Consider the following 25000-nt stretch of genomic DNA (forward strand, 5'->3'; position numbering starts at 1 on the left):
GCCATCACTAGGAGTCCCATAAGACGGTGCACAATTGGCTCAGCGTCGTTCCGGGTTTGGCCGGGGGGTAGGCTGTCATTGTAAATAATAATTTGTTGTTAAACTGAATAGTTATTAAATAAAGATTAAATAAAATTAAAAATTAAAAATGTAACCTATAACGGATCATGTTTCCACTGTCAGGATCCATAACCACATTACAGCTAAATATCCGCTGCCTGAAATTGACGCATGTTTTCAAGGACACATCTCAGATATTTCCGCCCTTCCCACCTCAGCACAAGAAAGCTCATATATGACAGTTAAATTACAAATCTGGGCACACGGGTCAGAAAATAGCATAGCGCCGACTTTGACAGGTTGAAATTGCAAACGAGTGTGCGTTTGACAATTGCGCTGGCATAACGCCAGTCCAAAAAAATAGAGCCCAGAGCATATGCATCGTGATTCAATGTTGAAACTCACATCACAAATATCACAAAGTCAATAGTTAACACTTTATACTCCTGGGAACTGGCCAAGTAGGTGTTCCTTTTGTCCAGGTGGGAAAGGGCTGTGTGGAGTGCAATAGAGATTGGAGTTAAAACCTACAGGAGGGTCTCTCTCCAGGAACGGGGTTGGAGTTAAAACCTACAGGAGGGTCTCTCTCCAGGAACATGGATGGAGTTAAAACCTGGAGTTAAAACCTACAGGAGGGTCTCTCTCCAGGAACGGGGTTGGAGTTAAAACCTACAGGAGGGTCTCTCTCCAGGAACGGGGTTGGAGTTAAAACCTACAGGAGGGTCTCTCTCCAGGAACAGGGTTGGAGTTAAAACCTACAGGAGGGTAGATCTCCAGGAACAGGGTTGGAGTTAAAACCTACAGGAGAGTAGATCTCCAGGAACAGGGTTGGAGTTAAAACCTACAGGAGAGTAGATCTCCAGGAACAGGGTTGGAGTTAAAACCTACAGGAGGGTCTCTTTCCAGGAACAGGGTTGGAGTTAAAACCTACAGGAGGGTAGGGGAGGGCTTCCTCCTTCCAATCCCTTCATATAAACAATATTATCACCTGCACACTGGTCCATCCTGTCAGGCAGACACTGGCAGACAGAGGGCGCTGTGGGGCTGGAACGAACACACTGCATGTCTATTGGACAGGATTGTCCCTCACACTGCTCCTCTACGGGGTTGGGACAGGTACCTCCTAGGAGGGGGGGGGGTAAAGAGAGACATAATAGAGGGAGGATAAAGGACAAAGTGTGGGTTAGAAAGATATAGCAGGGGGAGAGATGAAATGATCAAATTATGAAAATATGCTGTGTGTGTACTGACCTGGGCAGGTGCACGTCTCCATGCGGCTGTATCGTGGGGTGATGAAGCCGACTGTCGGGGTGCTGTAGGTGACCATCGCTCCACCCTCCACCACCAGGGCCTGCTCACACACTCTGTCCCCGCAGTCGAGCTCCCCCGAGCAGGCTGGTGCCAGTACCTCCGCCCCAGCCAGGACACCCTGGAGCTGCCCTCTCTGGCCTCCTGTAGCCGACTCCCCTCCCTGTCCTCTCCCTTCCCCTCTCCACCCCGCCTCCCCCATCCTGAGGATCAGCTCCTGTGAGGTTAGGTAGCCTCCACCCTCTCCTTCCCCCTCTGGTCTCTCCATGGCCAGGAGTAGGTCGATGCCCCCTGACATCGGCTGCACACCGAGAATGTGCAGAGGGTCCTGTTGTTGCTCAAGCGACGACGAACCCCAGCCGACTACGTCACGCAGCCTCTTTTTTAAAAGATAAAAACTGTATTAGTCATAAACTTTATTAGTCAAAAAAACTTTATTAGTCAAACATACAATGTCATTAACGAAACAACAACGTTAGTAATACTTTTCTAAGTAGTTTTACTCTTCCCTTCCAGGACAGAAAACAGATACAGTACACAAACCAGGAGAGGTTGGAGAAACAATTCTAATCCTAACCCCTTATATTAACCCTAACCCCTGGTATTAACCCTAACCCCTGATACTAACCCTAACCCCTGGTACTAACCCTAACCCCTGGTATTAACCCTAACCCCTGGTACTAACCCTAACCCCTGGTACTAACACTAACCCCTGATACTAACCCTAACCCCTGGTACTAACCCTAACCCCTGGTACTAACCCTAACCCCTGATACTAACCCTAACCCCTGGTACTAACCCTAACCCCTGGTATTAACCCTAACCCCTGGTATTAACCCTAACCCCTGATATTAACCCTAACCCCTGGTATTAACCCTAACCCCTGGTACTAACCCTAACCCCTGATACTAACCCTAACCCCTGGTACTAACCCTAACCCCTGGTACTAACCCTAACCCCTGATATTAACCCTAACCCCTGGTACTAACCCCTGGTACTAACCCTAACCCCTGGTACTAACCCTAACCCCTGATATTAACCCTAACCCCTGGTACTAATCCCTGGTACTAACCCTAACCCCTGGTACTAACCCTAACCCCTGGAACTAACCCTAACCCCTGGTACTAACCCTAACCCCTGGTATTAAACCTAACCCCTAGTATTAACCCTAACCCCTGATATTAACCCTAACCCCTGGTACTAACCCTAACCCCTGGTATTAACCCTAACCCCTGATACTAACCCTAACCCCTGGTACTAACCCTAACCCCTAGTATTAACCCTAACCCCTGATATTAACCCTAACCCCTGATACTAACCCTAACCCCTGGTACTAACCCTAACCCCTAGTATTAACCCGAACCCCTAATATTAACCCTAACCCCTGGTATTAACCCTAACCCCTGGTATTAACCCTAACCCCTGGTATTAACCCTAACCCCTGATATTAACCCTAACCCCTGATACTAACCCTAACCCCTGGTACTAACACTAACCCCTGATATTAACCCTAACCCCTGGTATTAACCCTAACCCCTGATATTAACCCTAACCCCTGATATTAACCCTAACCCCTGGTACTAACCCTAAACCCTGAAATTAACCCTAACCCCTGATATTAACCCCTGGTACTAACCCCTGGTATTAACCCTAACACCTGATATTAACCCTAACCCCTGATATTAACCCTAACCCCTGATATTAACCCTAACCCCTTATATTAACCATAACCCCTGATACTAACCCTAACCCCTGGTACTAACCCTAACCCCTGATATTAACCCTAACCCCTGGTATTAACCCTAACCCCTGATATTAACCCTAACCCCTGGTATTAACCCTAACCCCTGATATTAACCCTAACCCCTGATATTAACCCTAACCCCTGGAATAAACCCTAACCCCTGGTACTAACCCTAACCCCTGATATTAACCCTAACCTCTGGTACTAAACCTAACCCCTGGTACTAACCCTAACCCCTGATATTAACCCTAACCCCTGATACTAATCCCTTGTACTAACCCCTGGTACTAAACCTAACCCCTGGCACTAACCCTAACCCCTGATATTAACCCTAACCCCTGGTACTAAACCTAACCCCTGGTACTAACCCTAACCCCTGATATTAACCCTAACCCCTGATACTAAACCTAAACCCTGGTACTAACCCCTGGTACTAAACATAACCCCTGGTACTAAACCTAAACCCTGGTACTAACCCCTGGTACTAACCCCTGGTACTAAACCTAACCCCTGGTACTAACCCTAACCCCTGGTACTAACCCTAACCCCTGGTACTAAACATAACTCCTGGTACTAAACCTAACCCCTGGTACTAACCCCTGGTACTAACCCAAATCTCTGGTACTAAACCTAACCCCTGGTACTAAACCTAACCCCTGGTACTAAACCTAACCCCTGATATTAAACCTAACCCCTGATACTAAACCTAAACCCTGGTACTAATCCCTGGTACCAACCCTAACCCCTGGTACTAAACCGTGGTACTAATCCCTGGTACTAACCATAATCCCTGGTACTAAACCTAATCCCTGGTACTACCCTAACCCCTGATACTAAACCTAACCCTGGTACTGAACCTAAACCCTGGTACTAATCCCTGGTACTAACCCTAACCCCTAGTACTAAACCTAAACCCTGATACTAAGCCCTGGTACTAACCCCTGGTACTAACCCCTGGTACTAAACCTAAACCCTGGTACTAACCCCTGGTACTAACCCCTGGTACTAAACCTAACCCCTGGTACTAACCCTAACCCCTGGTACTAACCCTAACCCCTGGTACTAACCCTAACCCCTGATATTAAACCTTACCCCTAGTATTAACCCTAACCCCTGATATTAACCCTAACCCCTGGTACTAACCCTAACCCCTGGTATTAACCCTAACCCCTGGTATTAACCCTAACCCCTGGTATTAACCCTAACCCCTGATATTAACCCTAACCCCTGATATTAACCCTAACCCCTGGAATTAACCCTAACCCCAGGTACTAACCCTAACCCCTGATATTAACCCTAACCCCTGATATTAACCCTAACCCCTGGTACTAACCCTAACCCCTGATATTAACCCTAACCCCTGATACTAAACCTAAACCCTGGTACTAACCCCTGGTACTAACCCCTGGTACTAAACCTAAACCTTGGTACTAACCCCTGGTACTAACCCCTGGTACTAAACCTAACCCCTGGTACTAACCCTAACCCCTGGTACTAACCCTAATCCCTGGTACTAAACATAACTCCTGGTACTAAACCTAACCCCTGGTACTAACCCCTGGTACTAACCCAAATCCCTGGTACTAAACCTAACCCCTGGTACTAAACCTAACCCCTGGTACTAAACCTAACCCCTGATAGTAAACCTAACCCCTGATACTAAACCTAAACCCTGGTACTAATCCCTGGTACCAACCCTAACCCCTGGTACTAAACCGTGGTACTAATCCCTGGTACTAACCATAATCCCTGGTACTAAACCTAATCCCTGGTACTACACTAACCCCTGATACTAAACCTAACCCTGGTACTGAACCTAAACCCTGGTACTAATCCCTGGTACTAACCCTAACCGCTGGTACTAAACCTAAACCCTGATACTAAGCCCTGGTACTAACCCCTGGTACTAACCCCTGGTACTAAACCTAATCCCTGGTACTAATCCCTGGCATTAACCCCTGGTACCAACCCTAACCCCTAGTACTAACCCTAACCCCTGGTACTAACCCCTGGTACTAAACCTAACCCTGGTACTAATCCTAACCCCTGGTACTAAACCTAATCCCTGGTACTAAACCTAACCCCTGGTACTAACCCCTGGTACTAAACATAACCCCTGGTACTAAACCTAATCCCTGGTACTAACCCTAACCCCTGGTACTAACCCCTGGTACTAAACCTAACCGCTGGTACTAACCCCTGGTACTAAACCTAACCCCTGGTACTAACCCTAACCCCTGGTACTAACCCCTGGTACTAAACCTAACCCCTGGTACTAACCCCTGGTACTAAACCTATCCACTGGTACTAAACCTAACCCCTGATACTAACCCTAACCCCTGGTACTAACCCCTGGTACTAAACCCTGGTACTAAACCTAACCCCTGGTACTAAACCTAACCCCTGGTACTAACCCTAACCCCTGGTACTAACCCTAACCCCTGGTACTAACCCCTGGTACTAAACCTAACCCCTGGTACTAAACCTAACCCCTGGTGATAAACCTAACCCCTGGTACTAACCCTAACCCCTGGTACTAACCCCTGGTACTAACCCTAACCCCTGGTACTAACCCCTGATACTAACCTTAACCCCTGGTACTCACCCTAACCCCTGGTACTAACCTCTGGTACTAAACCTAACCCCTGGTACTAAATCCTGGTACTAAACCCAACCCCTGGTACTCAACATAACCCCTGGTACTAATCTCTGGTACTAACCCTAACCCCTGGTTCTAATCTCTGGTACTAAACCTAATCCCTGGTACTAAACCTAAGCCCGGGTACTAAACATAACCCCTGGTACTAAACCTAACCCCTGGTACTAAACCTAACCCCTGGTACTAACCCCTGGTACTAACCCTAACCCCTGGTACTAAACCTAACCCCTGGTACTAAACCTAATCCCTGGTACTAAACCTAACCCATTGTACTAAACCTAAACCCTGTCACTAACCCCTGGTACTAACCCTAACCCCTGGTACTCACCCTAACCCCTGGTACTCACCCTAACCCCTGGTACTAACCCAAACACCTGGTACTAAACATAACCCCTGGTACTAACCCCTGGTACTAAACCCTGGTACTAACCCCTGGTACTAAACCTAACCTTTGGTACTAACCCCTGGTACTAAACCTAACCCCTGGTACTAACCCTAAACCCTGGTACTAACCCCTGGTACTAAACCTAACCCCTGGTACTAACCCCTGGTACTAAACCTAACCCCTGGTACTAACCCTAACCCCTGGTACTAACCCCTGGTACTAAACCTAACCCCTGGTACTAACCCTAACCCCTGGATACTCACCCTAACACATATTACTAACCCCTGGTACTAAACCTAACCCATGGTACTAATCTCTGGTACTAAACCTAACCCCTGGTACTAAACCTAATCCCTGGTACTAATCTCTGGTACTAAACATAACCCCTGGTACTAAACCTAATCCCTGGTACTAACCCTAACCCCTGGTACTAACCCCTGGTACTAAACCTAACCGCTGGTACTAACCCCTGGTACTAAACCTAACCTCTGGTACTAAACCTAATCCCTGGTACTAACCATAATCCCTGGTACTAAACCTAATCCCTGGTACTACCCTAACCCCTGATACTAAACCTAACCCTGGTACTGAACCTAAACCCTGGTACTAATCCCTGGTACTAACCCTAACCCCTGGTACTAAACCTAAACCCTGATACTAATCCCTGGTACTAACCCCTGATACTAATCCCTGGGACTAACCCCTGGTACTAAACCTAACCCCTGGCACTAACTCTAACCCCTGATATTAACCCTAACCCATGGTACTAAACCTAACCCCTGGTACTAACCCTAACCCCTGATATTAACCATAACCCCTGATACTAAACCTAAACCCTGGTACTAACCCCTGGTACTAACCCCTGGTACTAAACCTAAACCTTGGTACTAACCCCTGGTACTAACCCCTGGTACTAAACCTAACCCCTGGTACTAACCCTAACCCCTGGTACTAACCCTAATCCCTGGTACAAAACATAACTCCTGGTACTAAACCTAACCCCTGGTACTAACCCCTGGTACTAACCCAAATCCCTGGTACTAAACCTAACCCCTGATACTAAACCTAACCCCTGGTACTAAACCTAACCCTTGATATTAAACCTAACCCCTGATACTAAACCTAAACCCTGGTACTAATCCCTGGTACCAACCCTAACCCCTGGTACTAAACCGTGGTAATAATCCCTGGTACTAACCATAATCCATGGTACTAAACCTAATCCCTGGTACTACCCTAACCCCTGATACTAAACCTAACCCTGGTACTGAACCTAAACCCTGGTACTAATCCCTGGTACTAACCCTAACCCCTGGTACTAAACCTAAACCCTGATACTAAGCCCTGGTACTAACCCCTGGTACTAACCCCTGGTACTAAACCTAATCCCTGGTACTAATCCCTGGCATTAACCCCTGGTACCAACCCTAACCCCTGGTACTAACCCTAACCCCTGGAACTAACCCCTGGTACTAAACCTAACCCTGGTACTAAACCTAACCCCTGGTACTAAACCTAATCCCTGGTACTAAACCTAACCCCTGGTACTAACCCCTGGTACTAAACATAACCCCTGGTACTAAACCTAATCCCTGGTACTAACCCTAACCCCTGGTACTAACCCCTGGTACTAAACCTAACCGCTGGTACTAACCCCTGGTACTAAACCTAACCCCTGGTACTAACCCTAACCCCTGGTACTAACCCCTGGTACTAAACCTAACCCCTGGTACTAAACATAACCCCTGGTATTAACCCTAACCCCTGGTACTAACCCCTGGTACTAAACCTAACCCCTGGTACTAAACCTAATCCCTGGTACTAAACCTAACCCCTGGTACTAACCCCTGGTACTAAACATAACCCCTGGTACTAAACCTAATCCCTGGTACTAACCCTAACCCCTGGTACTAACCCCTGGTACTAAACCTAACCACTGGTACTAACCCCTGGTACTAAACCTAACCCCTGGTACTAACCCTAACCCCTGGTACTAACCCCTGGTACTAAACCTAACCCCTGGTACTAAACATAACCCCTGGTATTAACCCTAACCCCTGGCACTAACCCCTGGTACTAAACCTAACCCCTGGTACTAAACCTAACCCCTGCTACTAACAATAACCCCTGGTACTAACCCCTGGAACTAACCCCTGGTACTAAACCTAACCCTGGTACTAATCCTAACCCCTGGTACTAAACCTAATCCCTGGTACTAAACCTAACCCCTGGTACTAACCCCTGGTACTAAACATAACCCCTGGTACTAAACCTAATTCCTGGTACTAACCCTAACCCCTGGTAATAACCCCTGGTACTAAACCTAACTGCTGGTACTAACCCCTGGTACTAAACCTAACCCCTGGTACTAACCCTAACCCCTGGTACTAACCCCTGGTACTAAACCTAACCCCTGGTACTAACCCCTGGTACTAAACCTATCCCCTGGTACTAAACCTAACCCCTGATACTAACCCTAACCCCTGGTACTAACCCCTGGTACTAAACCCTGGTACTAAACCTAACCCCTGGTACTAAACCTAACCCCTGGTACTAACCCTAACCCCTGGTACTAACCCTAAACCCTGGCACTAATCCCTGGTACTAACCCTAACCCCTGGTACTAACCCTAACCCCTGGTACTAACCCAAACACCTGGTACTAAACCTAACCCCTGGTACTAACCCCTGGTACTAAACCCTGGTACTAACCCCTGGTACTAAACCTAACCTTTGGTACTAACCCCTGGTACTAAACCTAACCCCTGGTACTAACCCTAACCCCTGGTACTAACTCCAACCCCTGATATTAACACTAACCCCTGGTACTAACCCCTGGTACTAAACCTAACCCCTGGTACTAACCCCTGGTACTAAACCTGGCCCCTGGTACTAACCCTAACCCCTGGATACTCACCCTAACACCTGGTACTAACCCCTGGTACTAAACCTAACCCATGGTACTAATCTCTGGTACTAAACCTAACCCCTGGTACTAAACCTAATCCCTGGTACTAATCTCTGGTACTAAACATAATCCCTGGTACTAATCCCTGGCACTAACCCCTGGTACCAACCCTAACCCCTGGTACTAACCCTAACCCCTGGAACTAACCCCTGGTACTAAACCTAACCCTGGTACTAATCCTAACCCCTGGTACTAAACCTAATCCCTGGTACTAAACCTAACCCTGGTACTAACCCCTGGTACTAAACATAACCCCTGGTACTAAACCTAATCCCTGGTACTAACCCTAACCCCTGGTACTAACCCCTGGTACTAAACCTAACTGCTGGTACTAACCCCTGGTACTAAACCTAACCCCTGGTACTAACCCTAACCCCTGGTACTAACCCCTGGTACTAAACCTAACCCCTGGTACTAACCCCTGGTACTAAACCTATCCCCTGGTACTAAACCTAACCCCTGATACTAACCCTAACCCCTGGTACTAACCCCTGGTACTAAACCCTGGTACTAAACCTAACCCCTGGTACTAACCCTAACCCCTGGTACTAACCCTAACCCCTGGTACTAACCCCTGGTACTAAACCTAACCCCTGGTACTAAACCTAACCCCTGGTGCTAAGCCTAACCCCTGGTACTAACCCTAACCCCTGGTACTAACCCCTGCTACTAACCCTAACCCCTGGTACTAACCCCTGATACTAACCTTAACCCCTGGTACTCACCCTAACCCCTGGTACTAACCTCTGGTACTAAACCTAACCCCTGGTACTAAATCCTGGTACTAAACCTAACCCCTGGTACTCAACATAACCCCTGGTACTAATCTCTGGTACTAACCCTAACCCTTGGTTCTAATCTCTGGTACTAAACCTAACCCCTGGTACTAAACCTAAGCCCGGGTACTAAACATAACCCCTGGTACTAAACCTAACCCCTGGTACTAAACCTAACCCCTGGTACTAACCCCTGGTACTAACCCTAACCCCTGGTACTAAACCTAACCCCTGGTACTAAACCTAACCCCTGGTACTAAACCTAACCCCTTGTACTAAACCTAAACCCTGGCACTAATCCCTGGTACTAACCCTAACCCCTGGTACTAACCCTAACCCCTGGTACTCACCCTAACCACTGGTACTCACCCTAACCCCTGGTACTAACCCAAACACATGGTACTAAACCTAACCCCTGGTACTAACCCCTGGTACTAAACCCTGGTACTAACCCCTGGTACTAAACCTAACCTTTGGTACTAACCCCTGGTACTAAACCTAACCCCTGGTACTAACCCTAACCCCTGGTACTAACTCCAACCCCTGATATTAACACTAACCCCTGGTACTAACCCCTGGTACTAAACCTAACCCCTGGTACTAACCCCTGGTACTAAACCTAACCCCTGGTACTAACCCTAACCCCTGGTACTAACCCCTGGTACTAAACCTGACCCCTGGTACTAACCCTAACCCCTGGATACTCACCCTAACACCTGGTACTAACCCCTGGTACTAAACCTAACCCATGGTACTAATCTCTGGTACTAAACCTAACCCCTGGTACTAAACCTAATCCCTGGTACTAATCTCTGGTACTAAACATAACCCCTGGTACTAAACCTAATCCCTGGTACTAACCCTAACCCCTGGTACTAACCCTAACCCCTGGTACTAACCCTAACCCCTGGAACTAACCCCTGGTACTAAACCTAACCCTGGTACTAATCCTAACCCCTGGTACTAAACCTAATCCCTGGTACTAAACCTAACCCTGGTACTAACCCCTGGTACTAAACATAACCCCTGGTACTAAACCTAATCCCTGGTACTAACCCTAACCCCTGGTACTAACCCCTGGTACTAAACCTAACTGCTGGTACTAACCCCTGGTACTAAACCTAACCCCTGGTACTAACCCTAACCCCTGGTACTAACCCCTGGTACTAAACCTAACCCCTGGTACTAACCCCTGGTACTAAACCTAACCCCTGGTACTAACCCTAACCCCTGGTACTAACCCCTGGTACTAAACCTAACCCCTGGTACTAAACCTAACCCCTGGTGCTAAGCCTAACCCCTGGTACTAACCCTAACCCCTGGTACTAACCCCTGCTACTAACCCTAACCCCTGGTACTAACCCCTGATACTAACCTTAACCCCTGGTACTCACCCTAACCCCTGGTACTAACCTCTGGTACTAAACCTAACCCCTGGTACTAAATCCTGGTACTAAACCTAACCCCTGGTACTCAACATAACCCCTGGTACTAATCTCTGGTACTAACCCTAACCCTTGGTTCTAATCTCTGGTACTAAACCTAACCCCTGGTACTAAACCTAAGCCCGGGTACTAAACATAACCCCTGGTACTAAACCTAACCCCTGGTACTAAACCTAACCCCTGGTACTAACCCCTGGTACTAACCCTAACCCCTGGTACTAAACCTAACCCCTGGTACTAAACCTAACCCCTGGTACTAAACCTAACCCCTTGTACTAAACCTAAACCCTGGCACTAATCCCTGGTACTAACCCTAACCCCTGGTACTAACCCTAACCCCTGGTACTCACCCTAACCACTGGTACTCACCCTAACCCCTGGTACTAACCCAAACACATGGTACTAAACCTAACCCCTGGTACTAACCCCTGGTACTAAACCCTGGTACTAACCCCTGGTACTAAACCTAACCTTTGGTACTAACCCCTGGTACTAAACCTAACCCCTGGTACTAACCCTAACCCCTGGTACTAACTCCAACCCCTGATATTAACACTAACCCCTGGTACTAACCCCTGGTACTAAACCTAACCCCTGGTACTAACCCCTGGTACTAAACCTAACCCCTGGTACTAACCCTAACCCCTGGTACTAACCCCTGGTACTAAACCTGACCCCTGGTACTAACCCTAACCCCTGGATACTCACCCTAACACCTGGTACTAACCCCTGGTACTAAACCTAACCCATGGTACTAATCTCTGGTACTAAACCTAACCCCTGGTACTAAACCTAATCCCTGGTACTAATCTCTGGTACTAAACATAACCCCTGGTACTAAACCTAATCCCTGGTACTAACCCTAACCCCTGGTACTAACCCTAACCCCTGGTACTAACCCTAACCCCTGGAACTAACCCCTGGTACTAAACCTAACCCTGGTACTAATCCTAACCCCTGGTACTAAACCTAATCCCTGGTACTAAACCTAACCCTGGTACTAACCCCTGGTACTAAACATAACCCCTGGTACTAAACCTAATCCCTGGTACTAACCCTAACCCCTGGTACTAACCCCTGGTACTAAACCTAACTGCTGGTACTAACCCCTGGTACTAAACCTAACCCCTGGTACTAACCCTAACCCCTGGTACTAACCCCTGGTACTAAACCTAACCCCTGGTACTAACCCCTGGTACTAAACCTATCCCCTGGTACTAAACCTAACCCCTGATACTAACCCTAACCCCTGGTACTAACCCCTGGTACTAAACCCTGGTACTAAACCTAACCCCTGGTACTAACCCTAACCCCTGGTACTAACCCTAACCCCTGGTACTAACCCCTGGTACTAAACCTAACCCCTGGTACTAAACCTAACCCCTGGTGCTAAGCCTAACCCCTGGTACTAACCCTAACCCCTGGTACTAACCCCTGCTACTAACCCTAACCCCTGGTACTAACCCCTGATACTAACCTTAACCCCTGGTACTCACCCTAACCCCTGGTACTAACCTCTGGTACTAAACCTAACCCCTGGTACTAAATCCTGGTACTAAACCTAACCCCTGGTACTCAACATAACCCCTGGTACTAATCTCTGGTACTAACCCTAACCCTTGGTTCTAATCTCTGGTACTAAACCTAACCCCTGGTACTAAACCTAAGCCCGGGTACTAAACATAACCCCTGGTACTAAACCTAACCCCTGGTACTAAACCTAACCCCTGGTACTAACCCCTGGTACTAACCCTAACCCCTGGTACTAAACCTAACCCCTGGTACTAAACCTAACCCCTGGTACTAAACCTAACCCCTTGTACTAAACCTAAACCCTGGCACTAATCCCTGGTACTAACCCTAACCCCTGGTACTAACCCTAACCCCTGGTACTCACCCTAACCACTGGTACTCACCCTAACCCCTGGTACTAACCCAAACACATGGTACTAAACCTAACCCCTGGTACTAACCCCTGGTACTAAACCCTGGTACTAACCCCTGGTACTAAACCTAACCTTTGGTACTAACCCCTGGTACTAAACCTAACCCCTGGTACTAACCCTAACCCCTGGTACTAACTCCAACCCCTGATATTAACACTAACCCCTGGTACTAACCCCTGGTACTAAACCTAACCCCTGGTACTAACCCCTGGTACTAAACCTAACCCCTGGTACTAACCCTAACCCCTGGTACTAACCCCTGGTACTAAACCTGACCCCTGGTACTAACCCTAACCCCTGGATACTCACCCTAACACCTGGTACTAACCCCTGGTACTAAACCTAACCCATGGTACTAATCTCTGGTACTAAACCTAACCCCTGGTACTAAACCTAATCCCTGGTACTAATCTCTGGTACTAAACATAACCCCTGGTACTAAACCTAATCCCTGGTACTAACCCTAACCCCTGGTACTAACCCATGGTACTAAACCTAACCGCTGGTACTAACCCCTGGTACTAAACCTAACCCCTGGTACTAACCCTAACCCCTGGTACTAACCCCTGGTACTGAACCTAACCCCTGGTACTAACCCCTGGTACTAACCCTAACCCCTGGTACTAAACCTAACCCCTGGTAATAAACCTAACCCCTGGTACTAAACCTAACCCCTTGTACTAAACCTAAACCCTGGCACTAATCCCTGGTACTAACCCTAACCCCTGGTACTAACCCTAACCCCTGGTACTCACCCTAACCACTGGTACTCACCCTAACCCCTGGTACTAACCCAAACACCTGGTACTAAACCTAACCCCTGGTACTAACCCCTGGTACTAAACCCTGGTACTAACCCCTGGTACTAAACCTAAACTTTGGTACTAACCCCTGGTACTAAACCTAACCCCTGGTACTAACCCTAACCCCTGGTACTAACTCCAACCCCTGATATTAACACTAACCCCTGGTACTAACCCCTGGTACTAAACCTAACCCCTGGTACTAACCCCTGGTACTAAACCTAACCCCTGGTACTAACCCTAACCCCTGGTACTAACCCCTGGTACTAACCTTAACCCCTGGTACTCACCCTAACCCCTGGTACTAACCTCTGGTACTAAACCTAACCCCTGGTACTAAATCCTGGTACTAAACCCAACCCCTGGTACTAAACCTAAGCCCGGGTACTAAACATAACCCCTGGTACTAAACCTAACCCCTGGTACTAAACCTAACCCCTGGTACTAACCCCTGGTACTAACCCTAACCCCTGGTACTAAACCTAACCCCTGGTACTAAACCTGACCCTTGGTACTAAACCTAACCCCTTGTACTAAACCTAAACCCTGGCACTAATCCCTGGTACTAACCCTAACCCCTGGTACTAACCCTAACCCCTGGTACTCACCCTAACCACTGGTACTCACCCTAACCCCTGGTACTAACCCAAACACCTGGTACTAAACCTAACCCATGGTACTAACCCCTGGTACTAAACCCTGGTACTAACCCCTGGTACTAAACCTAACCTTTGGTACTAACCCCTGGTACTAAACGTAACCCCTGGTACTAACCCTAACCCCTGGTACTAACTCCAACCCCTGATATTAACACTAACCCCTGGTACTAACCCCTGGTACTAAACCTAACCCCTGGTACTAACCCCTGGTACTAAACCTAACCCCTGGTACTAACCCTAACCCCTGGTACTAACCCCTGGTACTAAACCTGACCCCTGGTACTAACCCTAACCCCTGGATACTCACCCTAACACCTGGTACTAACCCCTGGTACTAAACCTAACCCATGGTACTAATCTCTGGTACTAAACCTAACCCCTGGTACTAAACCTGATCCCTGGTACTAATCTCTGGTACTAAACATAACCCCTGGTACTAAACCTAATCCCTGGTACTAACCCTAACCCCTGGTACTAACCCATGGTACTAAACCTAACCGCTGGTACTAACCCCTGGTACTAAACCTAACCCCTGGTACTAACCCTAACCCCTGGTACTAACCCCTGGTACTAAACCTAACCCCTGGTACTAAACCTAACCCCTGGTATTAACCCTAACCCCTGGTACTAACCCCTGGTACTAAACCTAACCCCTGGTACTAAACCTAACCCCTGATACTAACAATAACCCCTGGTACTAACCCCTGGTACTAAACCTAACCTCTGGTACTAAACCTAATCCCTGGTACTAACCATAATCCCTGGTACTAAACCTAATCCCTGGTACTACCCTAACCCCTGATACTAAACCTAACCCTGGTACTGAACCTAAACCCTGTTACTAATCCCTGGTACTAACCCTAACCCCTGGTACTAAACCTAAACCCTGATACTAATCCCTGGTACTAACCCCTGGTACTAACCCCTGGTACTAAACCTAATCCCTGGTACTAATCCCTGGCACTAACCCCTGGTACCAACCCTAACCCCTGGTACTAACCCTAACCCCTGGAACTAACCCCTGGTACTAAACCTAACCCTGGTACTAATCCTAACCCCTGGTACTAAACCTAATCCCTGGTACTAAACCTAACCCCTGGTACTAACCCCTGGTACTAAACATAACCCCTGGTACTAAACCTAATCCCTGGTACTAACCCTAACCCCTGGTACTAACCCCTGGTACTAAACCTAACCGCTGGTACTAACCCCTGGTACTAAACCTAACCCCTGGTACTAACCCTAACCCCTGGTACTAACCCCTGGTACTAAACCTAACCCCTGGTACTAACCCCTGGTTCTAAACCTAACCCCTGGTACTAAACCTAACCCCTGATACTAACCCTAACCCCTGGTACTAACCCCTGGTACTAAACCCTGGTACTAAACCTAACCCCTGGTACTAACCCTAACCCCTGGTACTAACCCTAACCCCTGGTACTAACCCTAACCCCTGGTACTAAACCTAACCCCTTGTACTAAACCTAAACCCTGGCACTAATCCCTGGTACTAACCCTAACCCCTGGTACTATCCCTAACCCCTGGTACTCACCCTAACCCCTGGTACTCACCCTAACCCCTGGTACTAATCCAAACACCTGGTACTAAACCTAACCCCTGGTACTAACCCCTGGTACTAAACCCTGGTACTAACCCCTGGTACTAAACCTAACCTTTGGTACTAACCCCTGGTACTAAACCTAACCCCTGGTACTAACCCTAACCCCTGGTACTAACTCCAACCCCTGATATTAACACTAACCCCTGGTACTAACCCCTGGTACTAAACCTAACCCCTGGTACTAACCCCTGGTACTAAACCTAACCCCTGGTACTAACCCTAACCCCTGGTACTAACCCCTGGTACTAAACCTGACCCCTGGTACTAAACCTAACACCTGGTATTAACCCTAACCCCTGGTACTAACCCCTGGTACTAAACCTAACCCCTGGTACTAACCCTAACCCCTGGTACTAACCCCTGGTACTAAACCTGACCCCTGGTACTAAACCTGACCCCTGGTACTAAACCTAACCCCTGGTATTAACCCTAACCCCTGGTACTAACCCCTGGTACTAAACCTAACCCCTGGTACTAACCCTAACCCCTGGTACTAACCCCTGGTACTAAACCTGACCCCTGGTACTAAACCTAACCCCTGGTATTAACCCTAACCCCTGGTACTAACCCCTGGTACTAAACCTAACCCCTGGTACTAAACCTAACCCCTGGTACTAACCCTAACCCCTGGTACTAACCCTAACCCCTGGTACTAAACCTAACCCCTTGTACTAAACCTAAACCCTGGCACTAATCCCTGGTACTAACCCTAACCCCTGGTACTATCCCTAACCCCTGGTACTCACCCTAACCCCTGGTACTCACCCTAACCCCTGGTACTAACTCCAACCCCTGATATTAACACTAACCCCTGGTACTAACCCCTGGTACTAAACCTAACCCCTGGTACTAACCCCTGGTACTAAACCTAACCCCTGGTACTAACCCTAACCCCTGGTACTAACCCCTGGTACTAAACCTGACCCCTGGTACTAACCCTAACCCCTGGATACTCACCCTAACACCTGGTACTAACCCCTGGTACTAAACCTAACCCATGGTACTAATCTCTGGTACTAAACCTAACCCCTGGTACTAAACCTGATCCCTGGTACTAATCTCTGGTACTAAACATAACCCCTGGTACTAAACCTAATCCCTGGTACTAACCCTAACCCCTGGTACTAACCCATGGTACTAAACCTAACCGCTGGTACTAACCCCTGGTACTAAACCTAACCCCTGGTACTAACCCTAACCCCTGGTACTAACCCCTGGTACTAAACCTAACCCCTGGTACTAAACCTAACCCCTGGTATTAACCCTAACCCCTGGTACTAACCCCTGGTACTAAACCTAACCCCTGGTACTAAACCTAACCCCTGATACTAACAATAACCCCTGGTACTAACCCCTGGTACTAAACCTAACCTCTGGTACTAAACCTAATCCCTGGTACTAACCATAATCCCTGGTACTAAACCTAATCCCTGGTACTACCCTAACCCCTGATACTAAACCTAACCCTGGTACTGAACCTAAACCCTGTTACTAATCCCTGGTACTAACCCTAACCCCTGGTACTAAACCTAAACCCTGATACTAATCCCTGGTACTAACCCCTGGTACTAACCCCTGGTACTAAACCTAATCCCTGGTACTAATCCCTGGCACTAACCCCTGGTACCAACCCTAACCCCTGGTACTAACCCTAACCCCTGGAACTAACCCCTGGTACTAAACCTAACCCTGGTACTAATCCTAACCCCTGGTACTAAACCTAATCCCTGGTACTAAACCTAACCCCTGGTACTAACCCCTGGTACTAAACATAACCCCTGGTACTAAACCTAATCCCTGGTACTAACCCTAACCCCTGGTACTAACCCCTGGTACTAAACCTAACCGCTGGTACTAACCCCTGGTACTAAACCTAACCCCTGGTACTAACCCTAACCCCTGGTACTAACCCCTGGTACTAAACCTAACCCCTGGTACTAACCCCTGGTTCTAAACCTAACCCCTGGTACTAAACCTAACCCCTGATACTAACCCTAACCCCTGGTACTAACCCCTGGTACTAAACCCTGGTACTAAACCTAACCCCTGGTACTAACCCTAACCCCTGGTACTAACCCTAACCCCTGGTACTAACCCTAACCCCTGGTACTAAACCTAACCCCTTGTACTAAACCTAAACCCTGGCACTAATCCCTGGTACTAACCCTAACCCCTGGTACTATCCCTAACCCCTGGTACTCACCCTAACCCCTGGTACTCACCCTAACCCCTGGTACTAATCCAAACACCTGGTACTAAACCTAACCCCTGGTACTAACCCCTGGTACTAAACCCTGGTACTAACCCCTGGTACTAAACCTAACCTTTGGTACTAACCCCTGGTACTAAACCTAACCCCTGGTACTAACCCTAACCCCTGGTACTAACTCCAACCCCTGATATTAACACTAACCCCTGGTACTAACCCCTGGTACTAAACCTAACCCCTGGTACTAACCCCTGGTACTAAACCTAACCCCTGGTACTAACCCTAACCCCTGGTACTAACCCCTGGTACTAAACCTGACCCCTGGTACTAAACCTAACCCCTGGTATTAACCCTAACCCCTGGTACTAACCCCTGGTACTAAACCTAACCCCTGGTACTAACCCTAACCCCTGGTACTAACCCCTGGTACTAAACCTGACCCCTGGTACTAAACCTGACCCCTGGTACTAAACCTAACCCCTGGTATTAACCCTAACCCCTGGTACTAACCCCTGGTACTAAACCTAACCCCTGGTACTAACCCTAACCCCTGGTACTAACCCCTGGTACTAAACCTGACCCCTGGTACTAAACCTAACCCCTGGTATTAACCCTAACCCCTGGTACTAACCCCTGGTACTAAACCTAACCCCTGGTACTAAACCTAACCCCTGGTACTAACCCTAACCCCTGGTACTAACCCTAACCCCTGGTACTAAACCTAACCCCTTGTACTAAACCTAAACCCTGGCACTAATCCCTGGTACTAACCCTAACCCCTGGTACTATCCCTAACCCCTGGTACTCACCCTAACCCCTGGTACTCACCCTAACCCCTGGTACTAACCCAAACACCTGGTACTAAACCTAACCCCTGGTACTAACCCCTGGTACTAAACCCTGGTACTAACCCCTGGTACTAAACCTAACCTTTGGTACTAACCCCTGGTACTAAACCTAACCCCTGGTACTAACCCTAACCCCTGGTACTAACTCCAACCCCTGATATTAACACTAACCCCTGGTACTAACCCCTGGTACTAAACCTAACCCCTGGTACTAACCCCTGGTACTAAACCTAACCCCTGGTACTAACCCTAACCCCTGGTACTAACCCCTGGTACTAAACCTGACCCCTGGTACTAAACCTAACCCCTGGTATTAACCCTAACCCCTGGTACTAATCTCTGGTACTAAACCTAACCCCTGGTACTAAACCTAATCCCTGGTACTAATCTCTGGTACTAAACATAACCCCTGGTACTAAACCTAATCCCTGGTACTAACCCTAACCCCTGGTACTAACCCCTGGTACTAAACCTAACCGCTGGTACTAACCCCTGGTACTAAACCTAACCCCTGATACTAACCCTAACCCCTGGTACTAACCCCTGGTACTAAACCTAACCCCTGGTACTAACCCCTGGTACTAAACCTAACCCCTGGTACTAAACCTAACCCCTGATACTAACCCTAACCCCTGGTACTAACCCCTGGTACTAAACCCTGGTACTAAACCTAACCCCTGGTACTAAACCTACCCCCTGGTACTAACCCTAACCCCTGGTACTAACCCTAACCCCTGGTACTAACCCTAACCCCTGGTACTAAACCTAACCCCTTGTACTAAACCTAAACCCTGGCACTAATCCCTGGTACTAACCCTAACCCCTGGTACTATCCCTAACCCCTGGTACTCACCCTAACCCCTGGTACTCACCCTAACCCCTGGTACTAACCCAAACACCTGGTACTAAACCTAACCCCTGGTACTAACCCCTGGTACTAAACACTGGTACTAACCCCTGGTACTAAACCTAACCTTTGGTACTAACCCCTGGTACTAAACCTAACCCCTGGTACTAACCCTAACCCCTGGTACTAACTCCAACCCCTGATATTAACACTAACCCCTGGTACTAACCCCTGGTACTAAACCTAACCCCTGGTACTAACCCTAACCCCTGGTACTAACCCCTGGTACTAAACCTGACCCCTGGTACTAAACCTAACCCCTGGTATTAACCCTAACCCCTGGTACTAACCCCTGGTACTAAACCTAACCCCTGGTACTAAACCTAACCCCTGGTACTAACCCTAACCCCTGGTACTAACCCTAACCCCTGGTACTAACCCTAACCCCTGGTACTAAACCTAAACCCTGACACTAATCCCTGGTACTAACCCTAACCCCTGGTACTATCCCTAACCCCTGGTACTCACCCTAACCCCTGGTACTCACCCTAACCCCTGGTACTAACCCAAACACCTGGTACTAAACCTAACCCCTGGTACTAACCCCTGGTACTAACCCCTGGTACTAACCCCTGGTACTAAACCTAACCTTTGGTACTAACCCCTGGTACTAAACCTAACCCCTGGTACTAACCCTAACCCCTGGTACTAACTCCAACCCCTGATATTAACACTAACCCCTGGTACTAACCCCTGGTACTAAACCTAACCCCTGGTACTAACCCCTGGTACTAAACCTAACCCCTGGTACTAACCCTAACCCCTGGTACTAACCCCTGGTACTAAACCTGACCCCTGGTACTAAACCTAACCCCTGGTATTAACCCTAACCCCTGGTACTAACCCTGGTACTAAACCTAATCCCTGGTACTAATCTCTGGTACTAAACATAACCCCTGGTACTAAACCTAATCCCTGGTACTAACCCTAACCCCTGGTACTAAACCTAAACCCTGGCACTAATCCCTGGTACTAACCCTAACCCCTGGTACTATCCCTAACCCCTGGTACTCACCCTAACCCCTGGTACTCACCCTAACCCCTGGTACTAACCCAAACACCTGGTACTAAACCTAACCCCTGGTACTAACCCCTGGTACTAAACCCTGGTACTAACCCCTGGTACTAAACCTAACCTTTGGTACTAACCCCTGGTACTAAACCTAACCCCTGGTACTAACCCTAACCCCTGGTACTAACTCCAACCCCTGATATTAACACTAACCCCTGGTACTAACCCCTGGTACTAAACCTAACCCCTGGTACTAACCCTAACCCCTGGTACTAACCCCTGGTACTAAACCTGACCACTGGTACTAAACCTAACCCCTGGTATTAACCCTAACCCCTGGTACTAATCTCTGGTACTAAACCTAACCCCTGGTACTAAACCTAATCCCTGGTACTAATCTCTGGTACTAAACATAACCCCTGGTACTAAACCTAATTCCTGGTACTAACCCTAACCCCTGGTACTAACCCCTGGTACTAAACCTAACCGCTGGTACTAACCCCTGGTACTAAACCTAACCCCTGGTACTAACCCTAACCCCTGGTACTAACCCCTGGTACTAAACCTAACCCCTGGTACTAAACCTAACCCCTGGTATTAACCCTAACCACTGGTACTAACCCCTGGTACTAAACCTAACCCCTGGTACTAAACCTAACCCCTGATACTAACAATAACCCCTGGTACTAACCCCTGGTACTAAACCCTGGTACTAAACCTAACCTCTGGTACTAAACCTAATCCCTGGTACTAACCATAATCCCTGGTACTAAACCTAATCCCTGGTACTACCCTAACCCCTGATACTAAACCTAACCCTGGTACTGAACCTAAACCCTGGTACTAATCCCTGGTACTAACCCTAACCCCTGGTACTAAACCTAAACCCTGATACTAATCCCTGGTACTAACCCCTGGTACTAACCCCTGGTACTAAACCTAATCCCTGGTACTAATCCCTGGCACTAACCCCTGGTACCAACCCTAACCCCTGGTACTAACCCTAACCCCTGGAACTAACCCCTGGTACTAAACCTAACCCTGGTACTAATCCTAACCCCTGGTACTAAACCTAATCCCTGGTACTAAACCTAACCCCTGGTACTAACCCCTGGTACTAAACATAACCCCTGGTACTAAACCTAATCCCTGGTACTAACCCGAACCCCTGGTACTAACCCCTGGTACTAAACCTAACCGCTGGTACTAACCCCTGGTACTAAACCGAACCCCTGGTACTAACCCTAACCCCTGGTACTAACCCCTGGTACTAAACCTAACCCCTGGTACTAACCCCTGGTACTAAACCTAACCCCTGGTACTAAACCTAACCCCTGATACTAACCCTAACCCCTGGTACTAACCCCTGGTACTAAACCCTGGTACTAAACCTAACCCCTGGTACTAAACCTAACCCCTGGTACTAACCCTAACCCCTGGTACTAACCCCTGGTACTAAACCTAACCCCTGGTACTAAACCTAACCCCTGGTGCTAAACCTAACCCCTGGTACTAACCCTAACCCCTGGTACTAACCCCTGGTACTAACCCTAACCCCTGGTACTAACCCCTGATACTAACCTTAACCCCTGGTACTAACCCTAACCCCTGGTACTAACCCTAACCCCTGGTACTCACCCTAACCCCTGGTACTCACCCTAACCCCTGGTACTAACCCAAACACCTGGTACTAAACCTAACCCCTGGTACTAACCCCTGGTACTAACCCCTGGTACTAACCCCTGGTACTAAACCTAACCCCTGGTACTAACCCCTAGTACTAACCCTAACCCCTGGTACTAACCCCTGATACTAACCTTAACCCCTGGTACTAACCCTAACCCCTGGTACTAACCCTAACCCCTGGTACTCACCCTAACCCCTGGTACTCACCCTAACCCCTGGTACTAACCCAAACACCTGGTACTAAACCTAACCCCTGGTACTAACCCCTGGTACTAACCCCTGGTACTAACCCCTGGTACTAAACCTAACCCCTGGTACTAACCCCTGGTACTAACCCTAACCCCTGGTACTAACCCCTGGTACTAACCCTAACCCCTGGTACTAACTCCAACCACTGATATTAACACTAACCCCTGGTACTAACACCTGGTACTAAACCTAACCCCTGGTACTAACCCCTGGTACTAAACCTAACCCCTGGTACTAACCCTAACCCCTGGTACTAACCCCTGGTACTAAACCTAACCCCTGGTACTAACCCTAACCCCTGGATACTCACCCTAACACCTGGTACTAACCCCTGGTACTAAACCTAACCCATGGTACTAATCTCTGGTACTAAACCTAACCCCTGGTACTAAACCTAATCCCTGGTACTAATCTCTGGTACTAAACCTAACCCCTGGTACTAAACCTAACCCCTGATACTAACCCTAACCCCTGGTACTAACCCCTGGTACTAAACCCTGGTACTAAACCTAACCCCTGGTACTAAACCTAACCCCTGGTACTAACCCTAACCCCTGGTACTAACCCTAACCCCTGGTACTAACCCCTGGTACTAAACCTAACCCCTGGTACTAAACCTAACCCCTGGTGCTAAACCTAACCCCTGGTACTAACCCTAACCCCTGGTACTAACCCCTGGTACTAACCCTAACCCCTGGTACTAACCCCTGATACTAACCTTAACCCCTGGTACTAACCCTAACCCCTGGTACTAACCCTAACCCCTGGTACTCACCCTAACCCCTGGTACTCACCCTAACCCCTGGTACTAACCCAAACACCTGGTACTAAACCTAACCCCTGGTACTAACCCCTGGTACTAACCCCTGGTACTAACCCCTGGTACTAAACCTAACCCCTGGTACTAACCCCTGGTACTAACCCTAACCCCTGGTACTAACCCCTGATACTAACCTTAACCCCTGGTACTAACCCTAACCCCTGGTACTAACCCTAACCCCTGGTACTCACCCTAACCCCTGGTACTCACCCTAACCCCTGGTACTAACCCAAACACCTGGTACTAAACCTAACCCCTGGTACTAACCCCTGGTACTAACCCCTGGTACTAACCCCTGGTACTAAACCTAACCCCTGGTACTAACCCCTGGTACTAACCCTAACCCCTGGTACTAACCCCTGGTACTAACCCTAACCCCTGGTACTAACTCCAACCACTGATATTAACACTAACCCCTGGTACTAACACCTGGTACTAAACCTAACCCCTGGTACTAACCCCTGGTACTAAACCTAACCCCTGGTACTAACCCTAACCCCTGGTACTAACCCCTGGTACTAAACCTAACCCCTGGTACTAACCCTAACCCCTGGATACTCACCCTAACACCTGGTACTAACCCCTGGTACTAAACCTAACCCATGGTACTAATCTCTGGTACTAAACCTAACCCCTGGTACTAAACCTAATCCCTGGTACTAATCTCTGGTACTAAACCTAACCCCTGGTACTAAACCTAACCCCTGGTACTAACCCTAACCCCTGGTATTAAATCCTGGTACTAAACCCAACCCCTGGTACTCAACAAAACCCCTGGTACTAATCTCTGGTACTAACCCCATGTTACTAAACCTAATCCCTGGTACTAATCTATGGTAAAAAACCTAACCCCTGGTACTAAACCTAACCCCTGGTACTAAATCCTGGTACTAAA

The 25000-nt window shown here is 48.3% G+C and overlaps 1 protein-coding gene across 1 annotated transcript in view; it reads right to left on the reverse strand.

Moving 5' to 3' along the window:
* LOC110510923 (protocadherin Fat 3) overlaps positions 1 to 25000 on the reverse strand; it is a 313201-nt gene that overhangs the window by 40249 nt on the left and 247952 nt on the right. Inside the window, exons 58-60 of the mRNA XM_036967730.1 lie at positions 1557 to 1747; positions 1312 to 1502; positions 1049 to 1183 (exon numbers count right to left, since the gene is read on the reverse strand). Coding sequence (XP_036823625.1) covers positions 1049 to 1183; positions 1312 to 1502; positions 1557 to 1747 — 517 coding nt within the window. The remainder of the gene's footprint in view (positions 1 to 1048; positions 1184 to 1311; positions 1503 to 1556; positions 1748 to 25000) is intronic.

Source organism: Oncorhynchus mykiss, chromosome Y, assembly GCF_013265735.2.
Source record: "Oncorhynchus mykiss isolate Arlee chromosome Y, USDA_OmykA_1.1, whole genome shotgun sequence".
NCBI lineage: Eukaryota > Metazoa > Chordata > Actinopteri > Salmoniformes > Salmonidae > Oncorhynchus > Oncorhynchus mykiss.